The 19,668-nt window shown below is 35.2% G+C and overlaps 1 protein-coding gene and 1 non-coding gene across 2 annotated transcripts; one reads left to right on the forward strand and one right to left on the reverse strand.

Annotated features, from left to right (window-relative positions):
- Nucleotides 1–1,539: 1,539 nt before the first annotated feature.
- LOC120282638 (DNA mismatch repair protein MSH6-like) lies at nt 1,540–10,573 on the forward strand. Its single transcript, XM_039289474.1, has 11 exons — nt 1,540–1,666; nt 4,291–4,469; nt 4,554–4,756; nt 4,850–4,951; nt 7,581–7,743; nt 8,732–9,024; nt 9,099–9,236; nt 9,362–9,441; nt 9,579–9,678; nt 9,760–9,889; nt 10,039–10,573. The coding sequence occupies exons 2-11, from the start codon at nt 4,391–4,393 to the stop codon at nt 10,287–10,289; spliced, it is 1,539 nt and encodes a 512-aa protein (XP_039145408.1). The 5' UTR covers nt 1,540–1,666; nt 4,291–4,390; the 3' UTR covers nt 10,290–10,573.
- Nucleotides 10,574–14,733: 4,160 nt separating this feature from the next.
- On the reverse strand, nt 14,734–14,840 carry LOC120283116. Its single transcript, XR_005543117.1, has one exon. It is a non-coding gene; the product is annotated as a small nucleolar RNA R71 (small nucleolar RNA).
- Nucleotides 14,841–19,668: the final 4,828 nt, after the last annotated feature.

Consider the following 19,668-nt stretch of genomic DNA (forward strand, 5'->3'; position numbering starts at 1 on the left):
AGTTAAACATTCGGCACACGCATTCCTATTATTAGAAATGATGTTTTATTGTTTGCTAGATTAATAAAGTGTATGCTCTGTGCATAAACTATATAGTCTAGAGACTGCTGAGAAATTGGTTTTGAATTGTGAATCCATTCAATGCATACTTGTTTCAAATCCATGGATGAGACTAAATCCAACTTACTGCTCTTTTGATTGACTTTAAGTTATCTACTAGGTTTCCTATTCAGGGTGTTAAAAGTTAATCAAAGTGTTGCATGGAAAACATTAAACATGAATTTCAATAATGTTGAAAATTTGTTTCTTACTATTTACTATTTCGGTATAGCATTTGGTTAAGTATGGTTGAAAATTCTTTGGTGGTTTTGGGTGATGATGTTGCATCTTGTAGTTGTCTCATTTCAGATGCATTAGAAATTATTATTTTCCTACTTTACTGTACAATGCATGAAGTTTGATCCATAACTATCGCTGCGTATTTTCTTTGCGGTGATAGAGAGGAGAATTATTATAATAATTCAGCTTCTTTCATTTGAACTTTCTGGGAAACGGAGACATACAAAAATGATAATAGTTGTTCTTTATTGTTAATCTAGATAGGTACGATACCTACAAACCCTCGTAAATATAGTTTGGGACCGCCACGGGTCTAGTTTCTAGGGAAGGTAAGAAGACGAGATTTTACGTTTCTTGAGTGTGGACGTGCTACCTTTTCTTTCAGCACCTTTCACTCTTTCTGATTTCTTTGACATCTCACTTGGGAGAACAAGTGCCTCACACTGCTCATTTTAAAATTGTTTGCTTCCTTGTAGTTTTATATATTTTCTGGAACATATAGTTTTTTAAAGATGATTGCCCCCTCCTCTCTGCTTCATCTTTTCCACCACATCCTCAATTTAATCTTTTGCCACACACATCAGCAGCTCATCCCATAAATAAATAACGAGGAAGTATGGCTTCACTTAAGAAATAGACTTAGATTGCCTATTCAAGTATTTTTCTTGATGTGCCCAAAAATTGTTTAAGATGAAAAGCGTCCTTAGGTTGCATGTGGCTGAATTGTGTGCATCTTCAGTCTATTCCATGTTCCACCATTTTAAAGGAATGAAAATATTTAGATTCATATTTACCATTTCCACTGCATTCAGCAATTTTTACTTGTGTCTTACTTAGTTTTCTGGATGATATGATCTAGGTCACGAATCATTTATGGATTTAGCTTTAGTAGTGATTAGGTGAGTGCGAGGCCTGGATATTTCTTTTCTTCATGTACTCAGCAGCTGAGTTCCACACCCTGCTAAGCGTTCGGATTGTGGCCAGTTTAACTGGTTGACCACCACCCATTCTAATATTGAATGTCCTGTGCTAAACCTCAACATATAAATCAGTTTGTACAATAAATAATAATTTTAGAGTGGAAGCCTTAATTAATCAGATATTGGTATGGAATGTTTTATGGTAGCAATGATATTGACCACGGATGTGTTACTATCTATAATTCTTTCGACTCATTCTTACATTTTATTTATATCTAACTTGTCCAAGCCAATTATTTGTCATTTTTATGTCAGGGTGTTGGTCTACCTTCTGCTCTAGAATTCCGACAAGAGTTTTCAAGGGTTCCTGATGTAGAACGCTTACTTTCACGCCTCTTTGCTTCCTGGTAACTGAGCATGCCTCTTAAAATTGAAGTCTCTATTTTCATTATCACGTAGTTTACAGATTGGATTGTGCGTATATCTGCCTCTTCATCCTTTTCATGGTTGTTTCTTAGAAACTTCTAGAGGCTGCTTTTCATCTATCTCACTATGTGACTGATCTCTGTCTTGTTCCTGATTTGATTGTTGGTATGTCATTGCATACTGTTAATTGTTTGACTTTTTTCTGTGATACTCTAGTGCAAATATATTCCCAAGTTGTCCTTTTTTGATATGTTATCCATCTCATGACCTATAAAAGAGGTCCTACTGGTGCTTGCATAGGGGTAGGAATCATGGCACTATCTCCTAAGCCTTAAATGCTTGACTGACGTAGTAGCTTTTGGCTTTGCAGTTTTCAGGTCACTGGAGTGTAGACTTCTGGTATACTGAGCTTGGCCGGGTTCAAAGTAATTCAAATATGCTGCAGTGTGCGATCGTATGCAATATATAGTGTGCTTATATATAATGTGACACTAAGAGAAATTCTTTATCCAATTGACAGTCAAAGCCCAAAATGCCGTCAATTGCAATAAAACCATGTAAAGAGTTAGGGTTATTTGCAACCCGCTGAATTCATGATAATTGTAGATAACTCTAAATTTTTGTGGGTGTTACATAAATCTCCTTGCCATTAGGTCAGAGGCATCAGACCCTAAACTCCAACTTAATGAAAGTTGGTTCCTAGCTTGATGTGGAGAAGGTCAACTTTGCATCCCTAAAATCTATTTTTATTTGCGTATAGCATATAGCTTTCCAATATTGTTTGATATGTTTATATTCCTGCCTGAATTATATCAGTGGCTGTACATTATATCTGAAACCTTCATCTACAAATTGCATGCAAGAGAATATTCTTTTCATATCTCTGTATTTTTCTTAACCTCTTTGATTTTGGGAGATTAGGTGAATATTTCAAATTATATGTATGTATGAAGATTATCATTTTTATTTTTATTTTTTAGCTGAAAGCAAGGAAGCCTTAAGGATATATTTGTGAAAAAGCTATCACTGAAATGTCAAACTTTAAATTAAAGGAAGTTTATGGGAAACAATCTACAGCATGGTTTCAAGATTTGAGGATGGATCAATTTCATGCATAATATGTTTTGTTGTAAATCATTCTTTTTTTACATTGCTCATAGATTTCTATTTGGACATCAGACAAATTCTTGATTGTGATAGATTGGTGGCCATTAAAGTTGTTTTATCTCATTGGTATCAATCCTTGAAACGAATGCAAACTGTTGTAATTGGACCCCTAATATAGTAATAGATGGGTGAAAATATAAGCCAAGCAATGATCCATTGACACTGCCTCTACCATGTAGTGAAAATAGTGTGCAGGGATTTCCAGTGTTCAAATTTCTATGGATGTGTGGGGTCCAAGAAGATTGTTGAAGAGTATGACTGATATGGTGACATGGTACATGAGTTCTCTGTGGATTATTTCTTGAGAAATTTTCCTGGAAGGTTTATTAAGGAGGTTGTCTCAAGTGCCTAATTCAATCATATAAGTTGATGCAAAAGATCTTTATCTGTCATAGGGCATTCAGAAATTCAACACTGTGAAATTGATTCATAAATCAATAGCCAATGTGTGTATAATGCTAAATTTGGTGCCAAGTCATTAGAAAAAGGCAACATAAGGTCAACTATGTGACCCGAACAAAGTTCTACTAGTGTACAACAAACCATGTGTAGAAATGGACTGTCTACTGGATTATAATATAATTTTATAAGCGTCAACAATCAAGTGTTGATGCTATTGATTGCACAAATAATTATGCCCTTTGCCGAACTGCCATATAACTATTGTTAGTTTCAAACCAAGTATATTATCTAGATCCAATTCAACTTAAGCTTTTAAGTGAACACGTGGGAGACCTAATCTTATGTATATTCAGATTCATATTTTACTAATTTACTAGTTTAGGACTATTGGTTGCTCTAATAACTATAAGTTGCTAGAATATGTGGTAATTTGTAGTGTAAGTTGATTTGCTATTTGCAAAATATTTTCCTGTGTTATTTTCTGTGTCAGTATGATATGCCCATGAATATGATGCAAATGGCAATTGGACAACTAAAATTTTTTGTGGATTAATTTTTCTTGGCTTGCCACTAAGACTAACATATTTTATGAAAACCAATCTCTGAAGTTAATTTTAGCATGGTAAAGAGTCAGTATGTGGATATGTTCTAAGCTAATGACTGGTACACATCATAGGCTTTGATGTGAATGGTTGTATGATCTGCTTTCATGCTATCTCCTTAGTTAGCTTGCAGAGGTTTAGATCCTATTGATAGCCAATTGGAAATGCTTATTTGGAAATGTTACTAATTTAGAGATACGAATTTGTTTCAGAACTTATGGATGTAAAGTCTACTTCATCCAATTTTTGGACCATTGATGTCATCCCATTTGTATGCTATATCTAGCAGAGGTGTTAATTATACGTTCTCATTAAATGGCTAAGAAGACTATCCAGAATATAATACCTTGAAGTTTCAGTTGAGCTATTATTTGCATTTCAATCTTCTGCCACAATTTCTGCATCTTATGACATTGTTTGTTGGTTCTTTGCAGTGAGGCCAATGGGAGAAACGCGCATAGAGTTGTTCTGTATGAGGATGCTGCAAAAAAGCAGCTTCAAGAATTCATATCAGCACTTCGATGCTGTGAAGTGATGGCCCAAGCATGTTCATCTCTTAGCACCATACTGGCTAAAACAGAATCCACTCTACTCCACCATTTATTGACACCAGGTTTGAATCAGTATCTTCTTGTGCAGCAAGGCGCTGTGTATAAGTTACTGCCTTTCTTGATATATGAAGAATAACTGGTTCCAGGCAAAGGTCTACCAGACGTAACTTCGATTTTAAGGTATTTCAAGGGTGCATTTGATTGGTCAGAAGCTGATATTTCAGGCCGTATTATACCACATGAAGGTTGTGATGTTGAATTCGATACTGCTTGTAACACTTTAAATGATATTGAATCAAGTCTCAAGAGATATCTGAAGGAACAGCGCAAAGTTTTGGGAGATACATCGGTAGTTAAGAATTTATTATGCTTAAAGAACATAACAGTTTCTTTAATTTCTTGGAGTATATCTAACTATTTGATGATTCTTATCCCCATGCAGATTGATTATGTTACTGTGGGGAAAGAGATCTATCTGTTAGAAGTTCCAGAGGACTTGAGTGGAATTGTTCCTCGAGATTATGAATTACGATCCTCAAAAAAGGTATTTGCAGTAATTTCTAGACATTGCGATAGTTGCTTGAAATGATGTGTGCATTCACTGTAATGTAATATTGCTAGCTGATGACTTTAAGAATTCCAATTGAAGACATCTATACTTTGTGGAATTGTTTAGGCACTATATCTATTTCTTTTGACTTTGAAATCGATATTACTATTGACGTAGACAAGGTTCCTGATGCTTCAAAACTTTCCTGTTATATTCAAAATATGGGTGGATACATGGAAGGCACATATCTTTGCCTGTTTGTGTGAGTCTTGAACTCTATTAAGTTATTACAAATGTGTTTGAACATAAAATTTCAATTAGAGTGAGGAAATCACTTGGAATGATGTTATGCTTAGTGTTAAACTGGGCCAATATATTGGTCAAAGTAAAAATGTTTGGCAACTCAATTAGATACCAGTGGATTGCTACTGTTTCAGTTTTAGGCAGAGGCTTCATTTAGTTATTTTTGGAGTCCAGTTTCCTTAATGGCTGCGAGCTTCATTTGGAGCCTAAGATTTTATTGGTAAGCGAACAAATTTCAAGTTTACTCTATATCCTTTGAGTTGTTCAGCTTAAAGGTTAGGAGTTGGTATTCTTCCTTCTTAGCTAGTGACTTCTTGGGTAGTTAGGTTATGAGAACTAAGGAGGTTGTGCCTATGCGGATTAGGTTATGAGAACCATAATAGGCATGAGATAAAAGATCTATTTTGAATTTTTCTCTTCTTTCTATTATTTCTTTGAGAAAATTGCTTGTATACCAATAAAAGTGAGTAATTGTTAATATACCCTGCCAAATTATATTTTCTTATATAAATCCCTCCACACCACCCACACAATGTTTTTATTTGCTTATCTACGCATTTATCCTTCGCTCCTATCTTTTCTTTCTCCTATTCTAAGATGGATGAAGAGAACAAAGTGAGGGATAGATTGGCCTTCGAGGTCTTTTAATGAATATTTGGGGTAAAGCCATTTTGGTCCCATACTTTGTCCCAATTTTCACTTTCATCCTTGTATTTTCAAATTTCAAAATGTTTAATAATTTTCCTGTACTTTGTCTCTTCATCATTTCTACCCCTATACTTTAAAAATGTTGGATATGGCTCCGTTTGATAAAAGATCTATTTTGAATTTTTCTCTTCTTTCTATTATTTCTTTGAGAAAATTGTTTGTATGCCAATAAAAGTGAGTAATTGTTAATATACCCTGCCAAATTATATTTTTTTATATAAATCCCTCCACACCACCCACACAATGTTTTTATTTGCTTATCTACGCATTTATCCTTCGTTCCTATCTTTTCTTTCTCCTATTCCAAGATGGATGAGGAGAACAAAGTGAAAGATAGATTGGCCTTTGAGGCCTCTTAATAAATATTTGGGATAAAGCCATTTTCCATTCTCTGTCCCAATTTTCACTTTCATCCTTGTATTTTCAAATTTCAAAATGTTTAATAATAACCCCTGTACTTTGTCTCTTCATCATTTCTACCCCTATACTTTAAAAATGTTGGATATGGCTCCATTTTACATGCTAGGTTTATTTTGTCCGTTGTCCCCAATAAAAGTGTATTTGCTTTGGTTTTTAAATAACTTATGAGATACTAATGCTACAAATTCATCATCCATTTGTCTTAAATTTTACTTTATTTAGGAAAAGTCAAAATAAGCATTTGTATTCAACATATGGCAAGTGGTAGGCCATATTGAACATTTTGAAAATATATAGGTGGAAATTAAATATATACACACACACACGAGGAGCATGTTGAAAACTTTGAATGTTTTTTAGTTGTCTTTTGGTTATGAATGTAAGTAATGATGGTCTTTATATACAAGAACAATAGCAATTGGCCAATTTTTGTGGGTTTTTGTGAACAAAGACCGCCAATTTTTTTTTATCCATTTCCTTCTACACAAGATCTCCCTTCCTGCTTTCATGTAGAGAGGCAATTGCTCGGGCCTTGATTTGTCTTTCTACATGAAATTTTTCATTAGTGAATTCTTGAGCTGACATTAAAAATTGGACATGAAAATTACAGTGGTTAATGAGCATGAAAAATGAAAAGTTCCAATGTTGATTAACATGAAATACTTTCTGATAGCCTTATCAAATGCTAAATCATAAGAGCTTTACTGTACCTGATTTGATAATGTGCAATGAGAAACATCTAGGTTTCTAAAGGTTGAGCATAACAAGTTGGGTGCAAGGGATCAATACTTCATATGGAGCCATCAATTACCCCCTTTTTTTTTTTAATTTGATATCTTTACAGCTTATTCTCTTTTTTCTTTAATATTGTGAATTTCCTTCTATTCTTGTTGAGAATTTCAGCTTTTTGTTACATTTTGTTCTCTCTTTGAGTTTGTTTTTGAAACTATATCATAATCAAATGGTCATCGTTTTAGAAATATTAGAATCAATTTCTTTTATATCTAACTGTTTTTCTATCTTATAAAATGTATTTTGAATTTTTGGAGCTTATAGGATTATGTTGTTGTGTTTTTCTCATAATGCTCGTTGGTTATATAAATGGTTGTAAAGGGTTTAAGCTATGAGGGCATTGTCCTACTTAATCATTGAGTTAAAATAAAATTTCTTTTTCTTAATTTTTCATTTATAGGGTTACTTCAGATACTGGACACCAGAGATTAAGGAATATTTAGGAGAACTTTCTCAAGCTGAGGCTGAGAAGGAGTCTAAACATAAAAACATTCTTCAAAGGTTGATAGCGCATTTCAGTGAACATCATAGGAAGTGGAGGCAGTTGGTATCCGTGGTTGCAGGTATCTTATGCTCTCTTTGTTTTAAATCTGTAGATATTTTTAGAGCATTTCTTGTCTCTTCTCAAGTGTATCTGCCATACTGGTATAGTAGCTGCGCACATTTTCTGGATGTTATGATAGATGGTGCTCCTGTGATAGTTTTAGTTATTCAGTCATATATTCTTATTGATCCATACAACCCTTGGTTGACTTTGGTACCTGTGATATCAGTGGATGGCTAGAAGGAATGCTACGAAGAAACATGCCTTGTCATATACTTGTGGTGCACATGCTGAAACCTGTGGTATTGAAGAATCCACGAGGCATTGGTAGTAGTATATTGAGTGAAAGGTGATGCATTTCCATGTATAAAGATGGAAAAAGCTGGAAGTAAATTTACCAATACTCTTTATCGGCAGATAGGTTTTACTGCTTGAATATATATATATACACACACGATACGTCTGTGCTAATACATAGAGTTTTAATTGATCTTTGCTTCCACTTATTAATTTGTAATATAAAAGTTTAATCTGTGTATTATTATCTTTACAGAATTTGTTCATTATACAACTGAGGGTTCTGTGCGCAAAAGCTAAATGTCTGGTCCCATTGTTTACATGATTGGTTATAACTTTGGAAGTGCTGAAGTCATAATGTGGCATCCAGATATTTAAAAAAAAGGAAAAAAAAAAGTGAATTAAGTTCTTTAATCATTGGTGTTTAGAGCTTAATCTTGAAGTTGATAGAAATTAATTGTGATGTGCTCTTGCTCGGGTTGCATATGTAAGCAAGGTGACTTAAAACATAAAACATCATTAAAAAAACTTTTATCATTTTTGGGCATGTTAAATTCTGATAGATCCTTGGTAAAATTTCCTTCTTGACTTCAATGATTAATTATGTATAGAGATTCTTTAAAGTATCTGATAGTAGAACATTTTTTTTTTTATATACTTTAAATCCTGGCTGCTCCATTTGCTGACAGTGCTATGGCTGTTTGGTGCAGAACTTGATGTTTTGATAAGCATAGGAATTGCAAGTGACTATTATGAAGGATCAACGTGCCGCCCTTGTGTCAAGGAATTACATCAACCAAGTGAAACCCTTCCTTATTTGTCCGCGAAAGGCCTTGGCCATCCTGTTCTGCGAAGTGACATCTTAGGCAAGGGCTCCTTTGTTCCTAATGACATTAGTGTTGGTGGAGCAGGCTGCCCTAGCTTCATTCTTCTTACTGGTCCAAACATGGGTGGTAAATCAACTCTACTTCGGCAAGTTTGTTTAGCTATCATTTTAGCGCAGGTAAGAGAATACTTTCCTAATACATCAATCTTTGTTCCTTGATACCTGTGTTTCACTGGCATATTCTTTTGCAGATTGGAGCAGATGTCCCAGCAGAAAGTTTTGAGCTGTCCCCTATTGACCGCATCTTTGTTCGAATGGGCGCAAGGGATAATATCATGGCTGGCCAAAGTACATTCTTGACTGAACTTTCAGAGACTGCAGCTATGCTGGTGAGGCTTTTCTCACAAGTTCCGCAGACAATAGTTCATGTGACCCTTATTTGTGTAATATAAATATGGGAATTTTTTAGTTGCATGTTATGAAAATAATATTTCCCTGCAACTTCTTATGGCAGTCTTCAGCTACACATAATTCATTTGCTGCATTAGATGAGCTTGGACGGGGCACATCAACTTCTGATGGACAAGCTATTGCGTAAGCCTCCATATTTAGCTTACTTTTCAATTTAATATGACTTAACTCTTCTGTGCTTTATGCTTATGTTAATCTACTAAGTCTCTTCTGCAATATGTATTTTTTAAAAAATTAAAATCTTTTTGTGCAATGGGCAGTGGATCAGTTCTAGAATATTTTGTCCGCAATACACAATGTCGGGGTTTGTTTTCCACACATTATCACCGTCTTGCTGTAGACTATGAGAAGGATTCCAAGGTAGTCCTTTGCTTTTTCTAATTCATTTATGATCATGGGTTGATGCCTGGACACTTATAATTCTGTCAATACCATTTTTAGATCTCCGTGTGCCATATGGCATGCCAAGTCGGGAAAGGAATTGGAGGTACAGAAGAAGTAACATTTCTTTATAAACTGATGCCTGGTCCGTGCGCCAGAAGTTTCGGTGTTAATGTTGCTCGCTTGGCAGGTATATAGACTGCAGATCATCTTGTTTCATTGATTGAAAAATCTAATTACCATTCGTAAATTTATCCATGTTCTCATTGCTCACAATAACTTTAATCTGATTTTAGTTTCCAATTAGATTAACTTTATTGACCATATGTGAACATCCAGGAGTACCTACCTGTGTTCTGGAGAAAGCAGCAGCTAAATCAAGTGAATTCGAATCAACCTATGGGAAACACAAGCATGTATCTAACACCAAATTTTCAACCTCCATCAAAGACGATGAAATTACTGTGATCAAAGATTTGCTTCATGCTACAAAATCATGGAACCACCACCTTGAGGATTCTCAAGTTTTGAACTTGAGCTTTTTGAGTGAAATTCAACAAAGAGCAAGGTTGCTGGTGCCGGGAAGCTGAGACCCAAGCATTATTACTAGAATTCAGGGCATTATTTTGGATTTTGCTGAGGTCCTGAAGGAAAACAAAGGTTTGTACATCTATATATACTTGTTATATTTGATGATTGAGGGAAGAGTAACATACTATGAGCAACCAAGAAGAAACAAGACGAACATTTATGGTCAGATTTTTGTACTCATCAATTGACAATACCTGTACAGAAACAATACATTGTTATTTTTGTTGAAATCATGCATCGAGTTGTTTGCTACATTCTTCTAATTATAAGCGCTAGTTTTCAAAAGTGAAACCCAGGAATCCTCGGAATACCTTTGTTTCTGGCAGGGATTCAATTGCTGACATGTAGAGTTGTAAGACAATTGAACAGCTCACTTAATAAACAAGTAGAACTCGGGTTTGAATTGAATCTTATATAAACGAGGGAAAAGAGGGGTAAAATAGAAAAGTAAGAAAACCTAAATGTTAATTTTTTTTATAATCAAATTTAATTCTTGGAAACAAAGAGAGGGTTGTTTGATTAATCTTATATAATTAAATAGAGGAAAAGAAAAAAATAATAATAATGTGGCTTATTGATTATACTTTGTTATAAAGTGTGGTTCTATAATTAATTAAAATTATTGTGGGTATTATAACATGTTTAAATGTTATAATATTTTTTTTTTTTTGAGGTTCTCTCCTTTTTTTGCCATCTCAAATTGAGGTGTCAGACAAGTGAAGTTTTGGAGAGGTAGTATTAATGATTTCTTTTCATCGTTAAATCAAAAACATTTATTTAAATAAGAGAAATGTTCAGTCATACACTTCTTACCTTCTTTTCCTTTACTTTTCTTCTAGAGCCCTCGATGTGAACACACTATTGGGCCATTTGTAGCTAAGGGCGACTAGTTCAAGTTGAGCTCACAAGTCATGTTGTTCAGTATATGTACATGTAAATATATACTTGTATTAATTGATTATTTATTTTACTGAACTGGTGAACTATAGAGTTTTTTTTCAAGTTAATAATATATCTTATGACATTTAAAAACATAGATTTTAGGCCTATACTTAGAAAAGATGTGGCCAATATAATATATGGAAGCACAACACTAATTTTTATTGTAGTCAACTTTTGAAGTATATTTTCATGTATTGGACATCAACTTTTGTCATCTAATCATGCATTCTTTTTAACTTTTGTATGTAATTCTTCTCCTTAGCATTCTTTGTATCTAGAAAGATGGTGCTAGAGTAAATGAGACCAAGGAAAAGGATTGGAACTATTTAGCAGTTGAGGAAGTAGGAAAAGGCCAGGCCCAGTAAGGGACATTGCCCACCTATGTAGCAGGTTGGCTGTGGAACATAAAGGCAATAGAATCCACGGTGGGCATAAAAAGGAGAGCTGAAAAGAAGTGAAAAATGTGGGAGAGAAGCCAAAAGGGGGGATCTGAAAAGAAGCTTGGGAAGGGAGAAGTAGGAAAGGAAAGTGTTTTCTTTTTGTTCCTAATCTTTGTATTCTTCATGGGAATGCTGGGATTTAATTTTGTAGTTTGTAATTTTGTTATGGAGGGATAGAACACCTAGTCTAGGATTGGGATTAGCCCAAGGTTATAGAGAAATGCTTATGTTTTGAACTACCCATTTTCTTTTAATGATATCATGCTTTGATTTGGTTCCAAAACTCTTAATACTTGTGGATGTGAAATCATTTACTTGTTTAATCTTAGAGATTCAGATTTGTTGAAAGGTGGACCTTGAGTTTTGGATTCTTTTAGAAACAAACTAGAGACCTTAGGTTGGGTTTCTTGAGACTTGATAAATTATCTTGTGATTAAAAGTTAATTTAGGCTACCACCATGAAAATAGGGATTAGTTTTGATTAAGCTTCTTATTGTACTTTGAAAAAGGATGGCAAGTATTCTTTTTTGACAATTGCCTTCAAAGTAATTCCTTAGATTCAAGAGAGATTCAAAGCATGCATTCTGCTACACCTTGAGGTGAAACCCATCCTAGGGATTGAAATTTCTGAGATTTCCCTTCTAGTTAATTCTCTTTTGTTTCTAAAAACCTGCAGATTTCTTTTACTTCAAGTTCATATTTTACCACTTTCTCACTCATGTTTTATTTTTGCCACCATTGTCTACATGGGATCGATATCTTAACTACTACTTGACAAAACCGTACGCTTGTGGTGAATCAACACATTCTTTGCGCTGTTGCCGCGGTTTGCATGTTAATATCAAATTCATTACAATTTGGCTAGACAAGGTCTTTTGTTATATCTTGTTGATTGTTTAACCTCTATTTTACCTTCTTTTGTAGATCATCTTCTATGCGAAAATCTCAAAGCTTTGGAAATTTAGAGGAGCCTAACAAGAAATTTGAGAAGGATTTCAGAATTCAATATCAAAGGGGAAAGGGAGTGCAGGAACCTTCACAAGCATCCGATATGGGTAACAACAATTGAACATTAAGAGAGTTTGCAGCCCAAAGGGTTTAAGGATTGCATTCTAGTATTGCAAGACCACCTGTTAAGCAAATAATTTTTAGCTGCAGCCGGCACTCATGTCACTAATTCAACAAAATTAGTTCGAAGGATCGTTGATATAAGATCCGCACCTCCACATTTCTTTTTTCCTTCAGTATTGTAACTAGAGGGAGGCACGGGCCGTCTTTTGGCCCTGCTCGCCCAAACCTGCCGGTTCAGCTGACCCAGTGGGTCGGCCGGTAACCCATAACCGGCCCGCATTGTAGTAGGCCCGGTTACGGGTTGGGGCTGTCCCAACTAGGTAACCCGCCGGGTCACCCGGGCTAACCCGGTGGGTTGGGCCATTTTTTTTATTTTAAAAAAAATACATATGAAATTTGAACCCATGACCTTATTTTCATCCTTCAAATACTTTAACCACTAACCCAAACTTTTTCCTTATTTGGTTATAAGAAAGGGAAAATCCATACTTTAAAAAGAATAAAAAATTAGTTTTTCACTTTCTTTTTAATTATATATATCTTTTTACATCCCATTATTTTTGCATTTGGTGTCAAATTATTTACTTTAATTGTTAGTAGCAACCATTATAAAAAAAAGAAGTATTACTCACCCTTTTTTGTGTTACTCAACATTATAATTTATTGTTTTTATATGTATTACTTATCTCCGTTATTAATATTATTTAAAATAAATATAAAAAACATAATGTCATTGATGTGTAATAGTATAACCTTATTGCTGATGTAAAACTATAATCTTTCATATATATTTTTGTTTATTTTTGGGTGAAAATTCTAAAATTTTATGTATTTCTAAATATATTATTAACTTAAAATTATATTATTCACTAAAATCTTGATGAATAAATAACTAATTAAAATTTTGTTAAATTAATAACAAAATTTTATTAAATTTTCAAGTTAATAATATATTTTAATGAAAAAAACTAAATTATGATAAAAAATATTTATCATAACATAATGTTAAATAGCGGTAAAAAATGAAAATTATTATTTTAATTTCTCAGTTATATATTTAATTGTTTTATATAGAAAAATAAATTTCGTATATAATAAGTTTTTTTTCAATTTCCATCGTCTCATGTTCCCTTTTTTTTAATCAAATCTATAATTCTTGAAAAGATTTAATTTTAATCCTACACTAACAAGAACCATCTTTTGAAAACATTATCAAAATATTCAATAATAAGCATTTTAAAAAATAAATTAATAATAATAAAATTTTTAAATTTTTGTGATTTATTTGAAATTATCCTAAATAGTTTTTAAAATTTTAAAGTTTAGATTTGATTTAAAACAGATTAAAAACAACAATTGTTGCCACTTGATTTGAACTTGAGACTTCATTAACCATTAATATCACTGCTTTAACCAACCTACGAATAGATTTTGTTTTGACAAAAAAGCTACACTAAAAGTTATAATCAATAAACAAGTCTTATACTATTGTAATTTAGTTCCACATCGGCTAATTTCAAACAAATTGCATAGCAACTGCCTATAAAACCAGTCATATACCAACCCTGTTTGTTATTATTTGTTTTGGACATTTTATTTTATATTTAAAATTATATTGATAAATTTATAAATTTATTTAAATATTTAAAAGTTTATAAAACCCGGCAGGCCGCCCCGCTGGTTTTGCACTGTGCCCGGGCCGGCGGGTTGGCACTGTTGGCAGGGCCAGTTACGGGTTGGACAAAGGCTCACCCGGACCCACCTTGTTGGGCCTGGCGTGCTCGGTTAACTGGCCCGTGACCATGTCTTATTGTAGCACTGTTAAGCTAAATAGAGTCCCACCGGATGTAGTCAGACTCAGGCTTTTTCCTTTCTCTCTATGGGACAAAGCACGCGCTTGGTTACATTCACTTCCAGAAGGATCCATCACCACATGGGATCAACTGCTTCAAATCTTTTTATCCAAATATTTCCCCCAAGCAAAGCTTCTCAGCTAAGAAACGAAATCACTGGCTTTTCTCAAAAGGATGGTGAATCATTGTATGAAACTTGAGATAGGTTCAAGGAGTTGATGAGATTATGCCCACACCATGGCTTGGAGAAATGACTAATTGTGCAAACATTCTATAGTGGATTAAATTATAACACTTGTATTTCAGTCGATGCCACATCGGGAGGAGCTTTGATGAACAAAAGTGTGGATGATGCCTATAAATTGGTCAAAGACATGGCACTCAATCACTACCATTGATCAAATGAGAGAAACACCATTCCAAAAACCGCAGAAAGACATGCTGTAGATGCCTTAAACCTTATAGCAGCTAAGGTGGATGCTCTAACTCAAAAGTTTGATAAACTCAATGTGAATGCTCCATGTGTGGCCAATGTTACATGTAAAATTTGTGGTTACTCAGGACACTTGGCTGCAAATTATCAGTTGATTGCATCTTCCTTATCAGACCATCAAATGAGCAAGCGAATTATCTCAACAATTTCAGCCAAGGGACACAAATGATCCATTCTTACAATCGAAACCATCCCAACCTCTCTTACAAGAACAACCTGCCCTATGTCGAAAAAAACAATAGTCCAAATAATTCTAGACAACCTCCAAGATTTCAGCAATTAGTTTTCAATCCACCACCAGCCCAGAAAACAAATTTGGAGGCTTTGTTAGAAAATTTTGTGACAGCACAAGCCAAGCAAAATGAAGAGTTCAAGGAGCAAACCCAGGTTATGAATGAGGCAATTTGACAACTCATTTCCAAGGTTGATTCTTTAGAAACACACAATAAAATGTTAGAGAACCAAATTGCTCATCAAGCAAGTTCTTCATCAAAATCTCAAGGTATTTTCCCAGGAAAACCTGAAATTAATCCAAGTGAACATTATAAAGCCATAACCTTAAGAAGTGGCAAGCAACTAGAGGATCCTAAGCCAAGGCATAATGACTGGCACACCCCTTGCGTGTGACCCGCAAGTGCACGGGTTTGTCGAAGTAATAATACCCCGGTGTGTGGGTAGTCGAATCCACATAGAATAGTGATCAGAAACACAAAGATCGTTATTTAACTAAAGTGAAGATAAATCGATAGTGGTGTGAACAAAATCAATATGAAAAGAACTAAAGAAAATAAGAAAGAGAGGCGCAATAATATGAGAGGAAAGACAATCGATAGAAAGTGGGGCACTCGGCATTGCTCCCCCTAGGATTATTACTTCAAGTGTAAGACCAACTATTATGTCTCCTAACTGATGTTTAATGAGTCATGAAAATCCTAAAATACACGGTTCCAAACCTAAGGTCAATCATGACTAACTCTACACTATGCCCCGGTGGAGAAATCAATCAGTCTTAACACCTCACACTGTGAACAGTTGCAAGAAGCTCTAGGGATTCCAAGTGATAAACCCTATTCCCTAATATAGGTCTAACTTTTTGGTCCAGGCGAAAGACCCCTAGTCACAATTAAGCCCCAGCACTAAGGATTATTTTAACGCTTCACTCTGTTGCTCGTGCAACTAAACCCCGGCGGAGTTCCTCTCTTAGCACTTCACTCTATTGCAACCGCAAAGAATTTTTGGAAAACGAAGGTAGGATTAATCACAACCAAGGAGAAAGGGGATGCTCCGCTACCTCTCAACTCACCTTCCCGACCCTCTCTAATCTTGCTTTGTCAAACCCTCATGGCGTGTCACTCACTCACAAGGACTATCAATGTAGACTCTCAACCCTAGAGTCACTCTATGGGAGAAATCATTCAACAAGCATTCAAGATTGGAACTCAATTAAAGACATCAATTAAAGAAAGCATAATAAAAGGTCAATGAAACAATAACATCCTAGGGTTTACAAGCCCAAGTACCCACTAAGGGTTTATCTCTCCATGGAGCAAGATACAATCAATAATGAAATCGAAAGTAAAAACATGCAATCCATAAGTAAAACCCCCTCGGTATTCGTGTCGATGGTCTTGTGGAGTAGCCTCCTCCTCTTCAAAGGTTCCCTTGTCAAGCCTAGGGCACACCTCGCCGGATCGGTGCCGACAAAAGCTCCACCAATATCTCTCTTCCAAATGAACGTGGTGTCGATGGGTGTAGAACAACTCCAAAAACCTTGCCAAAGCCCCTCTAAACTCTAGCCGTAGGCCTCTCCAAAGTTGGGGAAAAGATGGAAAAAGAATTCTCAAATCGGGCTGAATCGCGGTTTTATATAGGCTGGAATCAGGAATCCACACGGGTTGGTGGAATTTCTACATGTCCGTGTGAATATGTGAGAATCTGATTTTCTGCGGCCTGTGAACAGTAACTACTACAGTAAATTGCTACAGTGATTTGCTGTAGTGCCTGCTACAGTACTCCGCCAAAAAACACTACCAAATCCACACTTTTGGTCCAGACAACATAAACGGGCACACGTCTATGCCGTAAATTTTGTCGTTTCTTCAATAAGGGATAACATTGATGAAGATCTTGCTAGCACTACACAAGTTGGAATACGCAAATGTGACTGCCTTTATGCCCTTGCAAACCACGTAATTGGTTGAGCGCATGGACGTTGGCACACATTCACGTATTTTCGAGCACAACTTGTGTCTTTACGTTTGTCACTCTAAGATTCCATCAACAAAGTGCAATCGCAATCTACTTTGGCTTCCTTCCTCTACATTTGGCTCCACAACCCTACATGCACAAAAAAACACAAAAACACATGTATTATCGATAAAATCTGAGAAAAGAAATGCTCATCGTAAGAAAAGAATATTTCGTATTACTAATAGACAAGCACTTATCAATGACAATGAAAATGTTGGGGTGAACCCAACTGGAGAAAATGAAATACCATAATAGATCGCTGAACAGGATGGTACAAGTGCATGAAAAGACGATGAACTGAGATACACCCCCCAAAGCCTTACAAAACACTTGTACCATTTCTTCAAAGATTAGCTAAAGCCAAGCTTGACAAACAATTTGGATGGTTTTTGGAGGTTCTCAAGAAGCCCTATACCAATGTTCCTTTCATGGAAGCCTTGCAACAAATGCCATCATATGCAAAATTTTTGAAAGACATTTTATCCAACAAAAGAAGATTGGAGGAGTATAAAATATTGGCATTGATGGAAGAGTGCACCACCTTAATTCAAAACAAATTACCTCCAAAGCTCAAGGATCCCGTGTGAAATTGGCATCGCAAGCTTTGAAAAAGGCTTTATGTGATCTTGGTGCAAGTGTTAGTTTAATGCCTTTGTCGGTGTGCAAGAAGCTAGAAATGGATGAGTTAAAGCCAACAACAATTTTTTTGCAACTTGCGGATTAATTCGTCAAACACCCAATAGGTATTCTTGAAGACATTACAATCAAATTTGGTAAGTTCTTTGTACCCGTTAATTTTGTGGTGTTAGAAATGGAAGAAGACACTCAAATTCCAATCATCCTTGGAAGGCCTTTCTTGGCTATTGTAGGGGCACTTATTGATGTCAAAAATGGCAAGCTTTCTTTAACAGTTGGTGAAGAAAAATTAGAATTTGATTTGGCTATTTCTGTTAAGTGTTCTTTTGTTGAAAGTTCTTGTTATAGGGTTGATTTACTTGAATAAGCTGTGTTTGACAAAACACTTCTCCAAAGACCCCCTCCAACTGTGTTTGACACAAGATGAGCTAGAAGATGATGAAGATGGTGTGATTAGAAATTATACACATCTGCTGCTACCCAAGAAAATTTTGCAGCACCAGCAGGACAAAACTGAAATTTTGGAGCTAGTTTCTACAATAGACAACCCAGAAGATTGCAAAATTCCAAAGGTAGAACTAAAATTCTTCCATCTACTCTCAGGTATGAGTTTCTTTGACATATCCTGTGATTATAAATGACAGTCTAAGCAGAACAGAATCTGAAAAGCTTTTGAAGTAGCTTAGATTACACCAAAAGGTTATAGGATACACCATTGATGACTTGAAAATTATACACCCTTCAGTTTGCATGCACAGAATTTTATTTGAATCTGATTACAAACCCTCCATTGAGCATCAAAGAAGATTAAATCCCAATATGAAAGAAGTTGTTAGAAAAGAAGTGCTCAAATTGCTTGATGCCGTTGTGATTTACCTAATCTCCGATAGTGAATGGGTCACCAGGTACAAGTAGTTCCAAAAATAGGAGGCATGACCGTTGTGAAGAATGAAAACAATCAATTAATCCCAACGAGAATAATCACAGATTGGAGGATGTGCATTGATTATAAGAAATTGAACAAAGCAACAAGGAAAGATCACTACCCACTCCCTTTTATAGACCAAATGCTTGAAAGGTTGGCTAAACACTCTCATTTTTGTTACTTAGATGGATTTTTTGGTTTTTACCAAATTCCTATCCATCCTAGTGACCAACACAAGACCACATTCACTTGTCCTTATGACACTTTTGCCTATAGGAAGATGCCCTTCGGTTTTTGCAATGCCCCACCACCTTTCAACGTTGCATGACTGCTAATTTTTAGATTTTATTAAAAACGACAAGGAGATTTTTATGGATGGTTTTAAAGTTGTATGGCACAACCTTTGATGAATGCTTAGCTAACTTGTCTAAGGTGCTACACAGGTGTCAAGAGATGAACCTCATTCTTATTTGGAAGAAGTGCCTTTTTATGGTGCATGACGACATTGTGGTGGAACACATGGTGTCCAACCATGGCATCGGAGTGAACAAAGCAAAGGTCAAAATCATTGATAAAATGTAGCCAACAACATTAATCAAAGGAATCCGTAACTTCCTAGGACATGCGGGCTTTATCAATGCTTTATAAAGGATTTCTCAAAAAATTGCAAAACCTTTTGACTTTAATAATGACTGTTTGGATGTGTTCTACTGGTAAAAAAAGGCAATGATCATAGCACTAATAATTCAACCACCTGAGTGGGAGTTG

This window comes from Dioscorea cayenensis, chromosome 18 (assembly GCF_009730915.1).
Source record: "Dioscorea cayenensis subsp. rotundata cultivar TDr96_F1 chromosome 18, TDr96_F1_v2_PseudoChromosome.rev07_lg8_w22 25.fasta, whole genome shotgun sequence".
Taxonomy (NCBI): domain Eukaryota; kingdom Viridiplantae; phylum Streptophyta; class Magnoliopsida; order Dioscoreales; family Dioscoreaceae; genus Dioscorea; species Dioscorea cayenensis.